Raw genomic sequence first — 19,555 nt, 5'->3', positions numbered from 1 at the left:
AGGTGCAGCAGGCAGTTAAGAAGGCAAATGGTATGTTGGCCTTCATAGTGAGAGGAATCGAGTACAGGAACAAGGATGTCTTGCTGCAATTATACAAAGCCTTGGTGAGACCACATCAGGACTATTGTGTGCAGTTTTGGGTCTCCTTACATGAGGAAGGATGTTCTTGCTATGGAGGGAGTGCAATGAAGATTCACCAGACTGATTCCTGGGATGGCAGGACTTGACATATGAAGAGAGATTAGACCGATTAGGCCTGTATTTGCTGGAGTTTAGAAGAATGAGAGGGAATCTCATAGAAACTTACAAAATTCTAACAGGACTGGACAGACTAGATGCAGGAAGGATGTTCCCGACGGCGGGGAGTCTAGGACCAGGGGTCACAGTCTAAGGATAAGAGTTAAGCCATTTCGGACTGAGATGAGGAGGGATTTCTTCACCCAGAGTGGTGAACCTGTGGAATTCCCTACCACAGAAAACAGTTGAGGCCAAATCATTAAATATATTCAAGAAAGAGTTAGATATAGTTCTTAGGTCTAAAGGGAGATGGGGAGATAGCAGGAGCAGGGTACTGCATTTGGATGATCACCCATGATCATATTGAATGGTGGTGCAGGCTCGAAGGGCAGAATGGCCTACTCCTATTTTTCTATGTTTCTATAATTCAGTTAGTTTTAACATAATTATGGAAAAGGACAAGGATAGAGCAGGAGTTCTCAATTTGGGCCAGGCTAATTTTTCTAAGCTGAGGAGTGATTTAGCAAAAGTGGACTGGAAACTGCTGTTTGAAGGGAAATTGATGTCACAGCAGTGGGAGGCATTCAAATGGGAGATTCAAGGGGTTCAGAGTAAGTATGTTCCCACAAAGAAAAAGGGTGAGACAGCCAAATCTAGAGCCCCATGCGTGTTAAGGAGCTTACAGGATAAGGTAAGGCAGAAAAGGAAATCTTTATGTTCTACAGAAAGCCAAGAGGAGTATAGAAAGTGGAGGGTTGAAATCAGAAAGGAAATTAGGAAAGCTAAGAGAGGGCATGAAAGAATGTTGGCAAGCAAAATCAAGATGAACCCAAAAATGTTTTATCAATACATTGAGTAAGAGGATAACTAAGGAAAGAGTAGGGCCCATAAAAGACCAAATAGGTAACCTATGTGTAGGGGCGGAAGATGTTCGTATTGTTAATGAATACTTTGCGTCTGTCTTAAAAGAGGGGGACGATCCAGATATTGTAGTTCAGAAAGAGGGGTGTGAAGTGTTGAATGTGATAAACATAGGGAGGGAGGACGTATTAATGGGATTAGTATCTTTGAAAGTGGGTAAATCACTATGCCCAGATGAAACGCACCCCAGGCTGTTAAAAGAAGCCAGTGAGGAAATAGCGGAAAGTCTGAAATGTCTGAACATTTTCCAGTCCTCACTGGATACAAGTGTAATGCTGGAGGTTGGAGGACTGTTAACATTGTACCTTTGTTTAAAAAGGGAGCGAGGGATCAACCGAATAATTACAGGCCAGTCAGTCTAACCTCAGTACTGGGCAAACTATTGGAATCAATTCTGAGAGACTGTCACTTAGAAGGGCACGGATTAATCAAGGATAGTCAGCATGGATTTGTCAAGAGAAGATTGTGTCTGACTAACTTAATTGAATTTTTTGAAGACGTATCAAGGAAGATTGATGAGGGTAGAGCAGTTGATGTGGTCTACATGGATTTTAGCAAGGCTTTTGACAAGGTCCCACATGGCAGACTGGTTAAAAAAATAAAAACCCATGGAATCCAGGGGAATGTAGTAAGCTGGGTACAAAATTGGCTCAGTGGCAGGAAACAAAGGGCAATTGTTGATGGGTGTTTTTGCGACTGGAAGGCTGTTTCCAGTGGCATTCCGCAAGGTGCAGTACTGCATCCCCTGCTTTCTGTGGTATATATTAACGATTTGGATGTAAGTGTAAGACACATGATTAAGAAGTTTGCAGATGATACAAAGATTGGCCGTGTGGTGGATAGCGTGGAGGATAGCTGTAGGCTGCAGGAAGATAGTGATTGTCTGGTCAGATGGACAGAAAAGTGGCAAATGGAATTCAACCTGGAGAAGTGAGAGGTGATGCATTTGGGGAGGTCAAACGAGGAAAAGGAATACACTATTAATGGGAGAATACTCGGCCGCCCTCCCTCCCTCCCTCGTCGTCTGCCCTCCCTACTTCGCTCCCACCCGTCCTGCCTCTCCCTTTCTCATCCAACTGCCCTGTTGTGGCTTTCAAAAGGGAATTGGATCAGCACTTGATAAATTTGTAGCATTCCAAGGCAAGGACAGGGCAGTGCGAGTAGCTGAATTGGTCTTGCAGAGAGCTGGCGTGGAGTTGACGGACTCTATGGCCTGCTTCTGTGCTTCACTGTGCAATATAAGGTGTGGGAGGACCTGGAATTTAACTATATATGTCTTAAGCATGACACAGTTGCTTGTAAAAATGTCTTTTTTGGTCTAGTTTACATCTGTTTTGTTTCTTTAATGGTGTCTTTTCTATCTTTCTAAAGCTCAATCTAGTTTCCCTTCTATTCTACTTGCAGCTGTATTAGAACAAGGGTGGCAGGCAGATCCATCTACACGAATGGTCATACCCAAAAAAACGGGTAGGTGGTGCTGTTGCTCTACTTGTTTAAAAAAATGTCATTGCAGTGTAAAAACAGTTGTGTATCTGCCTTTCAGCGAATGGAAAGATTTCTTTATACTTCACATGTAAATCATTTCCCCTAAAGCAAGCTGACAGAAATAGTCTGGTTTGGCTTAAAAACCTTTAAAGTTATGTCTGCATCTGATTGCATCTCCAAACCACTTATTTTTTTTGTTTGCCTTGCTTCCTGGAGTCACATTTCATGGGTTGGCTGTTAATAAAAAATCCAATGAGAAAGACACCTTCTCAAGTTTACTTAGTGACTTCAATGTGACTTTTGAATGCAGCCTTCCATTTGACGTTTTTAAATGTGTTGACGGATTTTCTTTCTGCATCCGTGTGATTGCAATTCAACAGATGTTTTGCAGATGTAATTTAATTAATGTTTGCAAGGAGATTTTTTTTCCCAAAAGAAAAACAAATGATAACCATGCATGGAAATAAAAGGAACTTGCTTTTAGTGCTTAATATGTCTTTTCCTGTTTATCCTTTGTAGCATTTGCTACTCCCTGCACTTATGCTGTTTAAGCTAAACACCCAAGTGTCCATTACATTCATTTGAGCCCCCACATTATAAATGATATTAACATCAATGTATAAAGTGATTTTTTTTTTTGTAATTTTGACAGAACCTCCTCCAGTACCACAGATTCCTAATGAACAACAGTTGGCCAGACTAACTGACTACGTGGCCTTCCTCGAGAATTGACAAACTACCACCATCAAACAAGCGATGGAGAGAGAAAACTAGCCATGTCAGTTTGTTGTCTTGAGAATGACAGAGACCAAGAGAATTTCTCTGTGTACTATCTTTGACTAAAAGGAGACTCTTAAAGTTGCTTTTGAATGTTCTTGTAAATATCAATGTCACTAAATTAAAAGTCCTCTCCAGGGGATATCTCGTGTTTTCCACAAAGTAAGTTTTTTTTCTTTGAATCCCACTGACTGACCTTCAGAAAAGCCAACTGAATTCCACCCACATTATGGATTCTGAAACTTCCTGCTTGACTTTGAGTTTATTTAGTGATTTAGACTGTTTATTCATAAGCAAACACAAGTCTGTATAATGCAGCTGTGCACAAGATCTTCTGTTCGTTTTTTTTCCAGTAGTTTCTTTGTGTTTTAGCAAGCGACAATAATGCTTAGTTTTTTTCCCCCTAGTTATTCATAGCTGGTTCAGGAGTTCACTAATCACTAATTAGTGGGCCTTAAGTTTGAAAACATTCAGAGTTGAGTTCTGATTTATAATTTACATTTGATTTCTTTTTCAGCTGCATCAGCTATGGCTCAGTTGGCAGCACACTTGCCTCTATACCTTGGGGTTCAAGTCCGACTCCAGGGCTTGAGCACAAAAATCTGTGCTGACACTCCAGTGCAGTATTGAGGGAATACTGCACTGTTGGAGGTGCTGTCTTTTGAATTGAACCTTAAACTTAAATCTGCTTCATTAGGTGGATGTTGCATATTCCATGGCACTATTTCAAAGAAGAATAGGGAGTTCTGGCCAATATTTATCCCTCAGTCAACATCACAGAAACAAATTATCTGTCCATTATCACATAGCTGTTTGTGGAGTTTGCTGTGTGCCTACTGGCTGCTGCATTTCCTGCATTACAACAATGACTACAGTTCAAAAAATACTTTGTTGGCTGTAAAGTGCTTTGAGGCATCCAGTGGTCGTGAAAGGTGCTATATAAATGCACGTCTCTATTTATAGCAGTGGGTTAAATTATGCTTAGGTGAAGCTTAAATCTTTTAAGAAAAAGATGTCAGAACACTACTATGTTGCGCATAAGAGAGGTAAGGCAGAAGCAAAAGACTTTGGATGCTGGAAATCTGACATAAAAACAGAAAATGCCAGAAATACTTATGACAGGCAGCATCTGTGGAGAAACAGTTAATATTTCAGGTCAATAACTTTTCATCAGGTAAGACAGAAGGTTGTGTTCCTCGCATGATGAATTTCCAGTCTCAGCCTGTTGAATGAATGCTACATACTTACCACAGTGAGGAGGTAAATAACTAGAGTCACCCCAGGCTATCCTAGTGCGTATTACAATTACATTTACAGAGACCTTGGTGCGAGAATAGAATGGCAATTAACATAAAATACTGGCATATGAATATGGTGCTATACGCTTAGAGGTGCAGGGCAAGGCTAGAATATTTAATGAGTACTTTGTTTCGGTGTTCGGAAGAGGCTGCTGATAAAATGTCAGTAGAAGCCGAGATGATAGAGATAATGGATAGGGTGAACATTGGGTGTTATGAATGTGGACTTTGTATTATGGTTATGTTTTAAAAACTGTGATCTTGAATGCAGTGTAAAATAGATATTCAGAGGAAACATGTGACCTTACAAAAATTCTGCCCAGAGAAGCCAGAGGTCTCGGTTTCCATGAGGACAAGGAACCCAGATCAAAGTCTCTTTTCAAAGCAGGGTGCAAGTTAGTAACACGTAAAGGACAATGGGTTCCTTCATTGTCGATGGGTAAAAAACTTGGAACACTCTTTCTAACAGCACTGTGGGTGTACCTGCACCAGATGGACTGCAGCAATTTAACAAGGCAGCTCACCACCACCTTCTCGAGGGCAATTAAGGATGGGCAACAAAATGCTGGCCTTGCCAGTGATGCTCACATGCCATGAAATTTTTTTTAAAAAGGTAGGGTGGATAGTATGACATATTTCCATTAGCATGTAGATTAATAAGCAAGGTGTATAGATATAAAGTAATTGGCAGAAGGATTAGAGGGGAGTTGAGAATTTTTTTTACCCAGTGTGTTGGATATCTGAAACTCTGCCTGAAAGAGTGGCAGAGACAGAAAACCTCATTGCATTTAAAAGCTCTTGGATATGCACTTGCAGTGCCATAACATACAGGACTACAGACCAAGAACTGGAAAGTGGCTGCTTAGCTCTTTTTCGTCCAGCACAGACATAATAGGTCGAATGGCCTCCTTCTCTGCTGTATGATTTCTATGTAAGGAGGCAGATTGGTTCATTGTGTCTCTGCCAGTTCTTTGATAAAGCTATCTAATTAATCCCACCCCCCCTGCTCTTTTCCCAGAGCCGTGTAATTTTTTTCCTCCAAGTATTTATCCAGTTCTCTTTTAAATGTTAATATTGAATCTCCTTATTTCAAAATCTGACATGATTTTTGAACACCTCTGTAAAACCTCCTCTTAACCAGCTCTTTTCCAAGGAGAACAAGCCCAGCTTCTCCAGTCTCTCCAAATAACTGAAGTCCCTCTTTCCCAGTACCATTCCAGTAATACTCTTTGGTGCCCTCTCCAAGACCTTGACATTCTTCCTAAAATGTGGTGCCCAGAACTGAATACAGTACTGTAGCTAAAGATTCAGCATAACTTTCTTGCCCTGTATGATTTTTTAATAGCCTTCTCAACTTGTCCTGTTGCCTTCAAAGTTTCATGTACGTACTCCCCAGGTTTCCCTGTAACTGCACCTCCATTATAATTGTACTATTTGGAGTACAGTAGCATGTGTGCCTGGACTAGTGATCGAGAGATATGAATTCAAATTCCATGGGAGCTGGGGAATATAAATTCAATTAATGAAATAAATTCTGGAATAAAAAGCTAGTATCGTAATGGTAACTATGAAACTACTGCATAGTTGTAAAAACACATCTGTTTCACAAATGTCCTTCAGAAAAGAAAATTCTGCTGTCTTTGCCTGGTCTAACCTGTGTGTCCAGACCCACAGCAATGTTGTTAACTCTTAACTGTTTTCTGAATTGACCTAACAAGTCACTCAGTTGTATTCAAGATGATCGATCACCAGCACTTTCTCGAGGGCAATTACAAATGGGCAATAAATGCTGGCCTTGCCAGTAATGCCCACCTCCCGTGAATGAACTTAAAAAAAAAAAAATCGTATTGCCTCCCCTCATTCTTTCTACCAAAGTGCATCACTTCACACTTCTCTGCATTAAATTTCATCTGCAGTTTATCTGCCCATTTTGCAGTTTGTCTATGTGGCCCCGAAGTTTACTACCCACCTTATTGTTTACTCCATTTGAGTTTTGTATCATCTGCAAACTTTAAAATTATGCTTTGTATACCAAAATCCAGGTCATTAATGTCAAAAAGAGCGGTGGTCCTAATGCTGTCCCCCCCCCCGAAACACCACTATATAACTCCGTCCAGTCTGAAAAATAACTATTCAGCACAACTCTGCTTTCTGACCCGTAGCCAATTTTGTATCCATGCTGCCACTGTCCCTTTAATCCCATGGGCTTTAATTTTTCTGACAAGACTATTATGTGATATTTTGTCAAATGCCTTTTGAAGTCCATGTACATGACATCAATCACACTATCTTCATCAACCCTTTCATTATTTCATCAAAGAACTTGATAACGTTAGTAAGCACAATTTGCCTTTGACAACTTCATACTGACTTTCATTTATTAGCCCATATTCTTCTAAATGTCAATTAATTTTATTCACGGATTATCAGAGTTTCCCCAACGGCAGCATTAGTGTGATTTGCCTGTAGTTGCCAAGCTTATCCTCCCCTTTTTAAACAGGGATGTAACATTTCCAATCTTCCAGTCCTCTGACATCACCCCCATATCCAAGGAGGATTAGAAGATAGTGGTCAGACCCTCCACAATTTCCACCCTTACTTGCTCAGTAACCTAGGATGATTCCCATCCAGACCCAGATAACTTTTCTCCTTCAAAGACTGTTAACCTTTTAAGTACCTCCTCTTTATCATATATACACACAGTCTAGGGGAAACAGTTATTTGCACTAGACGTCGATTTTGCAGTGTAGCTTGTGTACCCAAATAATGGCCCTTTTATGAGACAAATTAGAGAAGAGTGTCTGCTCTGTTCTTATTGGCTGAGTCTGCAGCACAAAACTAGGTGTAAGTAAAACAATTACTTCCCAACAAGTGTACTTTTTAAAAATTCATTCATAAGCTGTGGCTGTCGTTAGCAAGACCAGCATTTATTCCCCTTCCCTAATTGCCCTTAAGAAGGTGGTGATGAGCAACGGCCTTGAACTGCTGCAGTCTGTGTGGTGTAGATAACACCCACAGTGCTGTTAGGGAGGGAGTTCCAGGATTTTGACCCAGCGACAGTGAAGGAACAGCAATACATTTCCAACTCAGGATGGTTTGAGACTTGGGGAGAGAACTTAAAGGTGATGGTATTCCCATGCACCTGATACACTCATTCTAGGTGGTAGAGGTTGTTGGTTTGGAAGGTACTGTCGAAGGAGCCTTGATGAGTTGCTGTAGTGCAGCTTTTAAATGGTACACACTGCTGTCACTGTGTGCCAGTGGTGGGGAGAGTGGATGTTGAAGGTGGTGGATGGGGTGTCAATCAAGCAGGCAACTTTGTCCTGGATGATACTGAGCTTTTTAAGTGTTGGAGCTGCACTCATACAGGGAAGTGGGAAACATTATATCACTCTCCTGACTTTTCCTTGTAGGTAGTGGACAGGCTTTGGGGAATCAGGAGCTGAGTCACTCACTGCAGAATTCCTAGGCGGTAACCTGTTGTAGTCATGGTCCAGTTAAAGTTGATGACCTCCAGGGATATGAGGAATTCAGCAATGATAATTGCATTGTATGTCAAGGGACGGGTGATTAGACTGAACCATTGGAGATGATCACTGTCTGGTACTTTTGAAGCAAATGTCACCACTTATCAGCCCAAGCCTAATTCTGTGAGTATGACTGTCAGGCTGTTGCTTGACTAGACGGGAAGAACTCTCTCAAATTTTGGCACGAGTATCCAGTTATTATTGAGGAGGATTTTGCAAACCAGCTGGGCCTTTGTTGCATCAGGTGCCTAGCTCGATGCCAGGTGGTCTGTCTGGTTTTATTCTTCAACTTTTTTGTTGCAGTTTGATACAGTTTCTTGGCTTGCTAGCCCATTTCAGAGGACATTTAAGAGTCAACCACAGTGCTGCTGTTTTGGAGTCACATATAGGTCCTAAAGGGCATTAGTGAGCCAGATGGGTTTTTACAACAATCAGGTAGTTTCATGGTCACCATTAATAGCTTTTATTCCAGATTTATTTAATAGAATTTAGATTTCCCAGATGTTGAGGTTAGGTTTGGACTCATGTCCCTGGAGCATAGTCCAGACTTCTAGATTACTAATGCTGTAACATAACCCAATCCTACAATTCCTTGTGGTCAGGCTTGTCATGTTTTCCCAGTGAAGCTGCAAGGTTTATTCTGCTATGCAGTACACACTGGAGGTGATCTGGCACTTCAGACGGGAGCTTGGGATTGCTTTTAGTCTAACAAGTAGTTTTACTAACACAACTAAATACTTCAACTAGTTTCTCTCTGAGCAATTCAAGTTCATTTATTGGTTACATGGTGAGATTGTAAGTATGTAAGTGCAGTTGCCCTGGGGAGATTCCTTCAGTGTCAGTACCCATTGGACTCTACCAGTACTGTTAAACTATGAAAGGACATGGCTGAGAGCTCAATGATTTCTGTATGCTGCTCTCCCATGTACCTGAGATCTACTGAAAGAAGAGAATCCAGTCTACATTTTAGTTTGAACTGAAGGTCAAACAGCTTCTTGTGAGCCCCATGGAAATATGCCACAAGAATAAGAACATAAAAAATTGTCACAGGAGTAGACCGTATGGTTCCTCGAGCATCACACAATATTTTCTTAGCTAATCTTCAGCCTCAATTCCAATTATCTCTTGCACCCCATATCCCTTAATTCCCTGAGAGATCTAAAATCTGCCTACCCCAGCCTTGAATACACTCAATGATGGAGTATCCACAACCCTCTAGGGTAGGGAATTTCAAAGGTTCGCAACCTTCTGAGTGAAAAAATTTCTCCTCATCTCACTCCTAAATGATTGACCACTTATATGGAGGCTGTGCCCCTGTGTAGTAGATACCCCAACTAGAGTGCTGGAGTTTGTGATCAAGTGCCCTTAAGAAGGCAGGCAATCAAATAGAGTCAGTGCACAAGCTATTGTGGCTTGTATGTGAATGCATGGAGGCGACGATGAAAGTTTGGAACCCATGCAGTGTGAAGGACTAAAGAGGAAGAAAATCATGGAAATAGGTGACCTCCCTAGTGACTCAATGATTAAATGCAGGACAGGAGGGACCAATGTTTGAACCCTGGTTTGTGTTGCATTTGCCATTCTCAGTCAGGGCAGTAATGGGAGTGCTATAGTTCATCTCAGTCCTTCCGGACTAGGGAGAGACAAAAATCTGTCCAGTAAAATCTAGTCTCCTAGGGCTGCACAATATCTTGGTCACCCTGCGGTAGCTGGTGTAATAAAGTGCATTTATGTGGATGTTGGGTGAATCTATGATCATGTTCACTTGTGATACTGTCTGATTGAATAGTTCAGCAACAGTCAGGTGAAGAATGGCCTATTGGGTAATTCACTGGCAGTCTGGTAGCGTGAGTATGTTGTAGGACAAATCTTCATCCTCAGAAAGGGGGTGACAATTGGAAGATAAAAGTCAATAGTAACTACCAGTGTGCACATATGCTATTAACACAGAGTCCATTGCCTTGTTTGCCAAGATGATCAGCAGGAAGTACATGGTCTGGTTGCCCAGTGGTTATAGTACTTGACTTGCAGCCCAGATGTTGTAAGTTCAAATCTCCTCATGGCAAGTTGTGAAATAAACCTGGTTATTTATGGGCTGGCACCAGAAACAATAACTGTGGAAATTGCTGGATTGTTTAAAAAAAAAACCACATGATTCACTAATGTCCTTCATGTGATTCTAGTCCAACATTTTATGTCGTCCTTCAGTGCCTGACAAATGCTGCCTTGTCAGTGTTGCCCACATTTCAAGAACAAATGGGATATTTTTTTTAAAAAGTCCTGGCAGCCTATAGTGGTATTGGCAAATACCAGGAAGCTGGTCATCCATGTGCACACATCTATTAAGAAGGAAAGGTAGAACCTTAAGAAAATAAATGCTTTGCTTCAACAGATGTTTAGTGCTTGTTTTAACTGGGATAGAAATGGTTAAAGTGAAAATGCTATTCTAGCAAACCAGTGCAATTCAGAAAACAGATTGTCTAAAACTGAACCATATTGTTTAAAAATGACAAACACTATGTATGGTTCCCTACCAATTAAGAATTTGCCCCATAAATGGTGTTTTGGCACTCTAGGTGTATAGTATATAACCACACAGAAATATTTAACTTCAAGTCCTGTTGTGCAGAAATGCTTTGAGAAGTATAATTGAGATTTGAACCACTTGGAAGAACTCTTCTCTTTGAGAGTGTAGTTTGAGTGAAATGAAGTATAAATAGTCTCATAATAGCTAGACTGTAATCTATTGATAGGTGCCTGCATTTTTCCCCCCAGTATAATTCTTGACAGCTGCTTCCCAGGTTAATTTTCCTTACTGGGAGGCCACTGGATAGAGGGCGGAGGAGATTACCAATCTGAGGACTTTAAAGTGTGTAAATTATATAAATGGAATAGCTTTTTAAAAAGAAATTATTAATTGCATCCATATTTCCCCCCTCAGGTAACTTTTTGTTGTCTGGGGATAGACAGTGGAAAAGAGCATATTGGGTAAGCACTTGATGCTAATTCTTACAAATGGTTCAAATCCAATTATCTTGGCTGCAAGCATTGGGCTTGAGAAACTGGTTGGCCATAGTCAATCTGAAAATAGGATAACAGAAGCAGTACCTAGAGACAGGAGTAGACCATTCAGCCCCCCGAACCTGTTCTGTCATTTAGTTGGATCATGGCTAATCTGTGCCTCCGCTTCATTTGCCTACCTTTGTTCCATATCCCTTGATATGCTTACTTTATAAAGAAAAATCTCGAGCTCGGTTTTGCAAACATCAAATCTCCTTTTGGGGGAGAGGGTTCCAGATTTCTGTTATCCTTCCTGTGAACAAATGCTTCCCCATTTGACTTCTAAATGGCCTAACTCTAATTTTAGAGAATTACTACTGAATCTGCTTTGACCACATTTTCAGGCAATGCATTCCAGACCATGACTTCCTGGGTAAAAAAGTATTTCCTCATGTTGCCTCCAATTCTTTTGCCAAACAACTTAAATCTGTATCCTCTGCTTATCAACCCTTTTGCCAATGGCAATAGTTTTTCTTTATTTACACTTCTGAAAACCATTCATGATTTCGAACACACCTCTATCAAATCTCCTTTTAAACTTCTCTGCTCTCAGAAAAACCACCCCAGTTTCTCCAGTCTGTCCACATAACTGAAGTTCCTCTTCCCTGGTATCATTTTATAAATCTCTTATGCACCCTTAATACCCTTCCTAAAGTGCAGTGCCCAGAATTAAACACAACACTCCAGCTGAGGTCTAACCAGTTTATAAATCTTTAGCATAACTTCCTTGATTTTGTACTCTGCTTTTTTTTATAAAACAACCTGATCAACTTGTCCTGCCAGCTTCAAAGATTACTGTACATACACCTCAGATCTTTGTTCCTGCACCCCCTTTAAAATTGTGCCCTTTAGTTTATATTACCTTTTTATTCTTCCCACCAAAAGGTATCACTTCACACTTCGCATTAACTTCCATCTGCCATGTGTCTGCCCAATTCACCAGTCTGTCCTGCTGACGTCTGTTACTATCCTTCTCATTGTTTATTACATTTGAGTTTCATGTCATCTGCAAACTTTGAAATTAAGCCCTGTATATCCAAATCTAGGTCATTAATATACATTAAAAAGACCAGTGGTCCCAATAGGAACCCCTGGGGGAATAACACTGAATACATACTTCCAGTCTGTAGATGAACCATTCAGCACTACTTTCTGCTTTCTGTCCTTTAGCTAATTTTGTATCCACGCAGTCACTGTCCTTTTAATCTTATGGCACTTTGTCAAACACCTTTTGATAGTGCATTTAACCGCACTACCCTCATCAACCCTCTCAATTACTGCATTAAAGAACTTCAAATTATCAAGCACAATTTGTTTTTAATCAATCTATACTTACATTTATTAGCCCATAATTTTCCAAGCACCAATTAATTTTGTTTGGGATTGTATAATAACAACCAGAAAGGTCTCCTGGGCCAGTTCCCTCCTCTTCCATCCTGTGGCCAGTCCAAGATTGGCAGTTTTGTGTATGCTCATCTGGGAGCTGAATAGCTGCTTTTTTATACCTGTGATTTTCATTTGGATTCCAGGAGACCAGCTGTGAGGCAGCTGCTGGCAACTTTGCGACTAATCTGTGTTTCTTATCCCAGCAAGAGGCTTATAGAAGCACAAGAATCTTTGAGAACCCAAATTAAATTGTCACTGATACAAAAACAGCAATTCCAACTGCTCAAATGCATTTCATAGGCCATCCTTGTAGCCAGCAAACATTTTTTATATGTAACCATTTTCTCCTAATTTGTATTCAGAGTTCAGAGTAAGTATGAACTGGGTGAGAGGTAGAGAGCTGTATTCTCAGCCTTTAAATTTCTAGATATCTGTCCAACTTGAATTTATCTCTGGCCGCAGTTTTATCCAACTTTAATCAATACTGAAATTAAAAAATAGCATTCTGTTGTTCAAACCCCAGATGGTTCAATGGGTGGATGCCCATCCTGGAATGGTACTGAGTCATAAAGACCAGAAAAGCACACGTTTACACTACTGTGTCAGCAGATATGTTGGAGTTGGGATGGCATTGACAGACAGCAGGACATTTTGACAACAGGGCAAACCATGGCTGTGAAATTCAGTCGCTCAGCATCACTCACTACAAAGGCCTACCCGATGAGTCCCAGTGCACAAGGTGCCACTGGCCGCTTCGCGCAGCTTTACTCAACTGGAGGGGTGCACACCGTTGCGTCTCGTGCATGTGCTTGGATTTGCTGAACATGTGCAATCATGATCGCAATGGTGTCAACAGGCTGATGCAATGCCAGGTAACCAATCTTGGTCAATGAATGTGCTGGCAACGTCATACTTATTCCTGAAACAAAAAACGTTTTGAAGTATTATGTTTTTGGGGCTATTTAAAGGGCCACTCAACAAGTTGCAGCTGAGGTTCTTTTGACCAGTGCTCAGACAGAGTTGGCGGAAGCACTGTGGTGAGTTCCTGGAGCAATTTGGAGGTTTTGGCTGACTGTAGGCTGAGAGAATTATATTGCCTTGCATTGGACAGTAATTGCAGTGCTACTTGCTCTGCAAGATGAGCAGAACATGCAAAGATGGAGGCAGAGACGAGAACCTCTGCGAGGGAGGAGGAGAAGGAGGGGTCTGTTTAGAAGGCCCTAACCCAAGAACATCTTCCAGGAGCAGAAATCCTCTGTTGGGGTGAGCCAGGCGCAGTGCCTCAGGAGGCTTCATTAAGGATGTAGTAATAACATCGTGCCATTTCCTTTATGACGGCCTGGAGCCTCAAACCAGGGCAAGAATGGCCCTCATAGTGACTGTGAAGACCACCATTGCCCTTGCATTCTACGCAATCCAGGTGGAAGCAGGCGACATTAGCAACGTGCCGCAGTTTGCTGTCCACAGAATCGTCAGGGAGGTGAAAGCTGCATTACAGAAGGAGAGGGGACTTCATTTTTTTTTTTAGTTCATGGGGTATGAGTAATTGAGCAGTCTAAGCTTGCATGCCAGCAGCTAGGAATCTCATGACCGCTGAGTTTCCACTGCAGTGATTATGCATTGAGAGGCTGTGCTGTAGTAGAAACTGAGAACAACTATTAGATGCTCCATCATGGGTCTAGCAGCATTGCATAGTGGAAAGGATGGGCCACAAGTTCTGCTTGATTCCCTGTGCCCAGTGGAGCTGGATCCTTCATGCTTCTAGCTATTGACTGTAGACTATCTGGCAGGCCTGCCAATGCACCAAGTATCTCGGTGTGCATTGTAACCATCCTCTTGTCCGCCGCAATGAGATCCTCAACTCATCTGTGACCACACCCTCTGTACTGCTCACGCATGAGCTGATCTCTCCTTCTCACCTGGCTGCAGGCCCGCTCAAGCCTGGTGACACTCAGATGTGCAGATCTGGACCCTACTACCCTCTGAAGTTTGCACAGTGCCAGTTTCTGAGTTGGTGGCTGCAAGGTCAAGTTTCGGTGCTTCTTCCTCACAGCTGTGCTGTTCCTCTCGCTCTTCCACCTGAGGCTGCAGTGGCTGAGCAGCCAGCAGTTCCTGACTATCTGAAAGGACAAAAGCATAAGGAAGGGTAGAGGTGTGGACAGGCTTGGGGGCAGGGGCTGGGGGTGCCAAGGGTGGTGAGGAAAGCAGAAGGTCCACAGTCACTCCATTGGCAGTTTCCATTTGATGGTGAGGAGTAAGTGGAGAAGGTACATCATCTCAGATGGGCTCAGCAGTGCCAGGTGCCACTGGCTCTGTGGTATTCGTGCCCAATGCCCTGTGGACCATCTTGAGGGTGCTCAGGGGATGGATGCTTGGTAGTCCTCCACTGGTCCTTTCTGTCTCCCTGCTTTTGTGGGTGATGAGCTTCTCCTGTAAGAGAGAGGGTAGGATGCTGTGTGTCAGTGGGTATTAGGCTTGGAAGAAGCTAGAAGCATCGTGAGAGGTGGTACCTGGACACGCTTAATCAAAGTGGAAATAGTTATGTATATAAAATAAATGCTAAACTATACAAAAACTCAGACATCTGTAAACCAGGCTCGAACTATGCTAATAACAATACACAATATGGTGGTAACAGTAGCACCAAGAAGACAGCAGATCTCAAAGGGAGACTGCAAAGAGATCCAGAGCTGCTCCATAGCTGAAGGAAGACCTGGACAATCAGTCAGCCGTGCAGGCATTCAGGCTGCACCACATAAGTGTGGTGGTCTGCAGCAAAATCCAGGTCCTGCGATCGGGCTGTGAGTTACAGTACCAAGCGACAGTCGGGGATCAGGTGAGGAACCTTTTGGAGAGGGTGCATTCAGTGTTTAATGGTGCACTGGGCAGGCGAGATGGGAAGAAAAAGGTCGATCGCCTGTGAGGGCGTGTCCAGAGATGGCGGCCATTACTCCTGCAGATTAAAGGAAAAGCACTGGAACACCCGAATACAGTGGGAAACCTCATGTTACAACCGGGTGATGAAGGGGTCTCAGGCTCCCCTCTGGCTTTTTTCCTGGTTTGGCCATAACAGGGTTTAACTTTTAAAACAGTGTTTTTAATTGAACATCTCAGCGAGTCCTTACTGCTCTCTGTAATTGTAAATGAACCAATCAGTCGCGCTTTCTTTGGTTTAAACAAGAAAGGTGAATGTTTATTAACCTTATCATTCTAACTCAGTTAAAATTACTAAAAATACGTGATGTAATCACGCTAGCATGCATATGAGATAAACACACAGAGAGGGGGAGAAAGAATTAAAGGGGGAGGATTTGGAGTCGTAGATGGAATTCAGTTACTGATTTTAGTTTTGCTGTAAAGTCTTTGGTTGGAATTGAAGTCTTGTAGTTCTTGCTGGGGCCCAATGCACACTTTCAAACTCGCTTATCTGGTACCAGAAGGCTGAAGAGGCCCTCTGTATTGAGGCTTAAATTGCTTCCATGGGTCCCTGGGACTTTGCTTGAGAGAGGGAGAGAGACTGGGAGATAGCTTCCTTCCCTTTTGTCTTCAAATTGCAGTCTGCTCTTTCCATGTGGCACAATTCAAAAAGTCCCCAGTTTGGCCAGCAGGTTAGTCATGTGACCAGCTTTTTGGCACAGCATCGGCTGTGAGGATTGTTGTTTCTTCAAAGCTTACTGGACACACGTGGGGGTGGGGGGATGGGTGAGGTTTGCTGGCTCCTACACAGACAATGGTTCTCGATGTCTTTTGATCATCACTATTGACAAAACTCATCTCGCTAAATGAATCAGGGAGCACTCCCATTGTCTATGCAACTGTCTCTCAGAATGCAAATGCGCAGCTGTGTTTTAGCTGTTCAGCTCTTATTAAACAAGTTATGTTCAATGTCCAGTAAAAAGTTCCAGTGATGTTCCATATGACGAAATTAATATGTTTCCATTTGGCTGGTGTGGTTTCCGTCACACCTCCACCTCTTGCCGAATGAAATGCGACTTTAGGGGAGCATGTCATTATAAATTAGAAGGAAAGCACACATGCGTTTCTCTCATTCATTCAGGAATTTTAAAATTGTTACAGCCTGTCTTTCCTTTGTAGCAGTGCTGCTTTAAGCTGCCCCTTTTTCTTGAGGTGGTTCTGAAATAGTTATGTGTTGCCCAAGGGGTTTAAAGTTTCTTTACTATCCGCTTGCAATACGTTGGGAATGGGCATCCCAATAAACATGTGAATTTTGGGGAGGTTTGAAGTTTGCACATTTCCATGAATGTCTAGGGTGCATTTGTTCCTGTTGGGGTCTGCAGGGGGATGGTTAGATTTAATTAGCCCTGGTTTGGAACTCTGATCATGGGAGGCAGCAGTGGGTGGAACCACTCAGACCTCACTTTCAGTGCTCTAGTGAGTCATACAAGGGTTACTCACTTTAGGGCATTGTTGGTTTCCTTTTCTCCTGATTGTCGGGGTGGATTCTTTGCTAATCTTCTCTTTGTCCTCTGGGGCATTCCTGCTTGCAGGTATTTGTCCAGATTCTACTGCACTCCCCTGCGGCACTTCAACTAGGTGAGACGTCACCCTCACGGTTTATCTGTCCTTTTGAGGACGTTCTTTGTCCCTGCAGGTTTCTGTAAATGCTGTTAGCAACCCTTCTGGTATCTGCATTTACAAAGGAGGATGTGGGAGCTAATTTTTCAAACATTTCAGGGTTGGCTGACTGGACACTAGGGGTTTTCATTTGGGAATCCTCTCGAACCTCTTTTAACCTGTCCCTTTTACCCCTTTACTCTCTAACTTTTTGCCAGCCCTGTGCCTGTCTGTCCCCTTTTGTTCTCGGCTGGAATCGCTTACAATTCACCAGCCCTCTGCTGGAGGGTTTCCCAAAAGCTGATACAGGAATTAGGGGTGCAGATTTCTCTGCAGGTTGGGGTTCTCCCTCAATATGGCACATGTGGCAACTGCTACAGTACTCCACCACATCTTTGTGAAGTTTCGACAAATAAAAACTGCTGTCTTGTGCAGGCTTTGGTTTTTCGTATACCAACATGCACAGCCATTGTAATCTCATGAGCCATTCTTAATATTTCCTTCTGGTACCTCTGCAGCACCACTAACTGGTGAACTCCTGTCCACTCTTTGTTCTCAGGTCTGTGGAGAGAACTCCACTTCCTCATCAGTGCCTCATTTTTTGAATTGTAGCAATCAGAGACTCACTCTGCTTCAATTTCAGTTCGGACAGCCTGTGCTAACACTCTCAGTACTGGGTCGGCTCGCTGCGCCTCAGCTAGGGAAGGTCCATTTAATCCATTTCCTGGGTCCTCTAGCACTCCAAAGAAAGTTTCAGACAGACAGACCGCATGGTCATCTGTTTGCAGTGCCAATTCAGTCTCCTCTATGGTTTGGTCATGGCCCGATTCACTACACATTCAGGGGAACTGCAGGAGACTCCTGCCACTGCCCTGTCTCTCTCTCCTCCTTTGGTTTCTCTTTCACTACTGGGAAAGCCACCACTTTCTCCCCTCCAACAATCAGTTCTCAGATGACCTGCCTTATTACAATGGAAGCACACAGGTCTTCGGATCTTACTCTTACTTACAGCACTATCTGTTTTGGCTTGAGGGGGGCCCCCCGTGTGTTCAAATTTTCTTTCTCTCCCAGGACTGCTTGGGCTCCTATCACCTTCCCACCCTTTGTCCTTTTCGGGTTTGTGAGGGTGACTAAGAAAAGTTTTCCCCTAGGGAACCGACTTGTATATTAGAGCAAATTCATTAGCCAGTACTGCGGCTTGCCTCGCTCTATGTACATTTTGTTACTCCACATGGGTCTTTATGAAAAGTGGGAGAGAGTTTCTAAATTCCTCGAGGAGAATTACCTCTCAGGTTTTCATAGCTGTGCTGCACTTTAAGAGCTGTCAACCACTGGTCAAAAGCCAGCTGCTTACTTCTCTCAAACTCAGAGTAAGTTTGATCAGCTGGTTTCCATAGGGTTCGGAACTTCTGGCAGTGGGCTTCTGGTACGAGCTCATATGCTTCGAGGATAGCATTTTTTGTCAGTTCATAATTTGATGAACTCTCATCTGGCAACGGGGAATAAATTTTATGGGCTTTTCCTGTGAGCTTGCTTTGTAGCAGTATAGTCCAGTTCTCAGCCGGCCATTTTAACTGCCTTGCCAGTTTCTCAAAAGATAGAAAAAATGCTCCCACGTCTCCCTCGTTGAATTTTGGAATCAATTGGGAAAAGTTTAAAAACTCAGCACACAGCCCCGAATTACTCTTCTCCATATTGGCCATGCTATTACTGGGGTTACTCTGCCACCCTCTAGCTAACTCAAGCCTCCTCAGCTCTCTTTCCATAAGGTAGTTATGGAAAAGGACAAAGGTGGACAGGAAATAAAGGCACTAATATGGGGGAAGGCCGGTTTCAATATGATAAAACAGGATCTGGCCAAAGTGGACTGGGAGCAGCTACTTGTAGGAAAGTCTACATCAGACCAGTAGGAATAATTCAAAAAGGGAATAGTGAGAGTTCAGGGCCAACATGTTCCTGTTAAGTTGAAGGATGGGACCAACAAGTCCAGGGAACCCTGGATGCCAAGGGATATAGGGTATTGGATACGGGGAAAGAAAGGAGGCTTACGGCAGATTCAGAGCGCTGGAAACAGTGGAGGCACTAGAAGAATATAGAAAGTGTAGGGGATACTTAAAAAAAAAAGTAATTAGGAGAGTGAAGAGGGGACATGAAAAAACACAAGATAAAGGAAAATCCCAAGGCATTTTATAAGTATATTAAGGGCAAGAGGATAACCAGGGAAAGAGTAGGGCCCATTAGGGACCAAAGAGGCAATGTGTGTGTGGAGCTGGAGGACATAGGTGAGGT

The 19,555-nt window shown here is 42.7% G+C and overlaps 1 protein-coding gene across 2 annotated transcripts in view; it reads left to right on the top strand.

Annotated features, from left to right (window-relative positions):
- The window catches only part of cops8 (COP9 signalosome subunit 8), a 65,062-nt gene extending 61,480 nt beyond the window's left edge, over positions 1–3,582 (top strand). The window contains exons 6-7 of one of the 2 annotated variants that reach the window (XM_068035872.1): positions 2,563–2,625; positions 3,296–3,582. In XM_068035872.1, coding sequence (XP_067891973.1) covers positions 2,563–2,625; positions 3,296–3,375 — 143 coding nt within the window. In that variant the 3' untranslated portion in view covers positions 3,376–3,582. Of the gene's footprint in view, positions 1–2,529; positions 2,626–3,295 lie in introns of both variants that reach the window. The other variant, XM_068035871.1, reaches the window with a different exon arrangement.
- The last annotated feature ends 15,973 nt before the right edge of the window (positions 3,583–19,555 follow it).

Source organism: Heterodontus francisci, chromosome 7 (genome assembly GCF_036365525.1).
Source record: "Heterodontus francisci isolate sHetFra1 chromosome 7, sHetFra1.hap1, whole genome shotgun sequence".
Taxonomy (NCBI): domain Eukaryota; kingdom Metazoa; phylum Chordata; class Chondrichthyes; order Heterodontiformes; family Heterodontidae; genus Heterodontus; species Heterodontus francisci.
The sequence above is the reverse complement of the archived record's forward strand: the minus strand, read 5'-3'. Positions and strand labels throughout refer to the sequence as shown.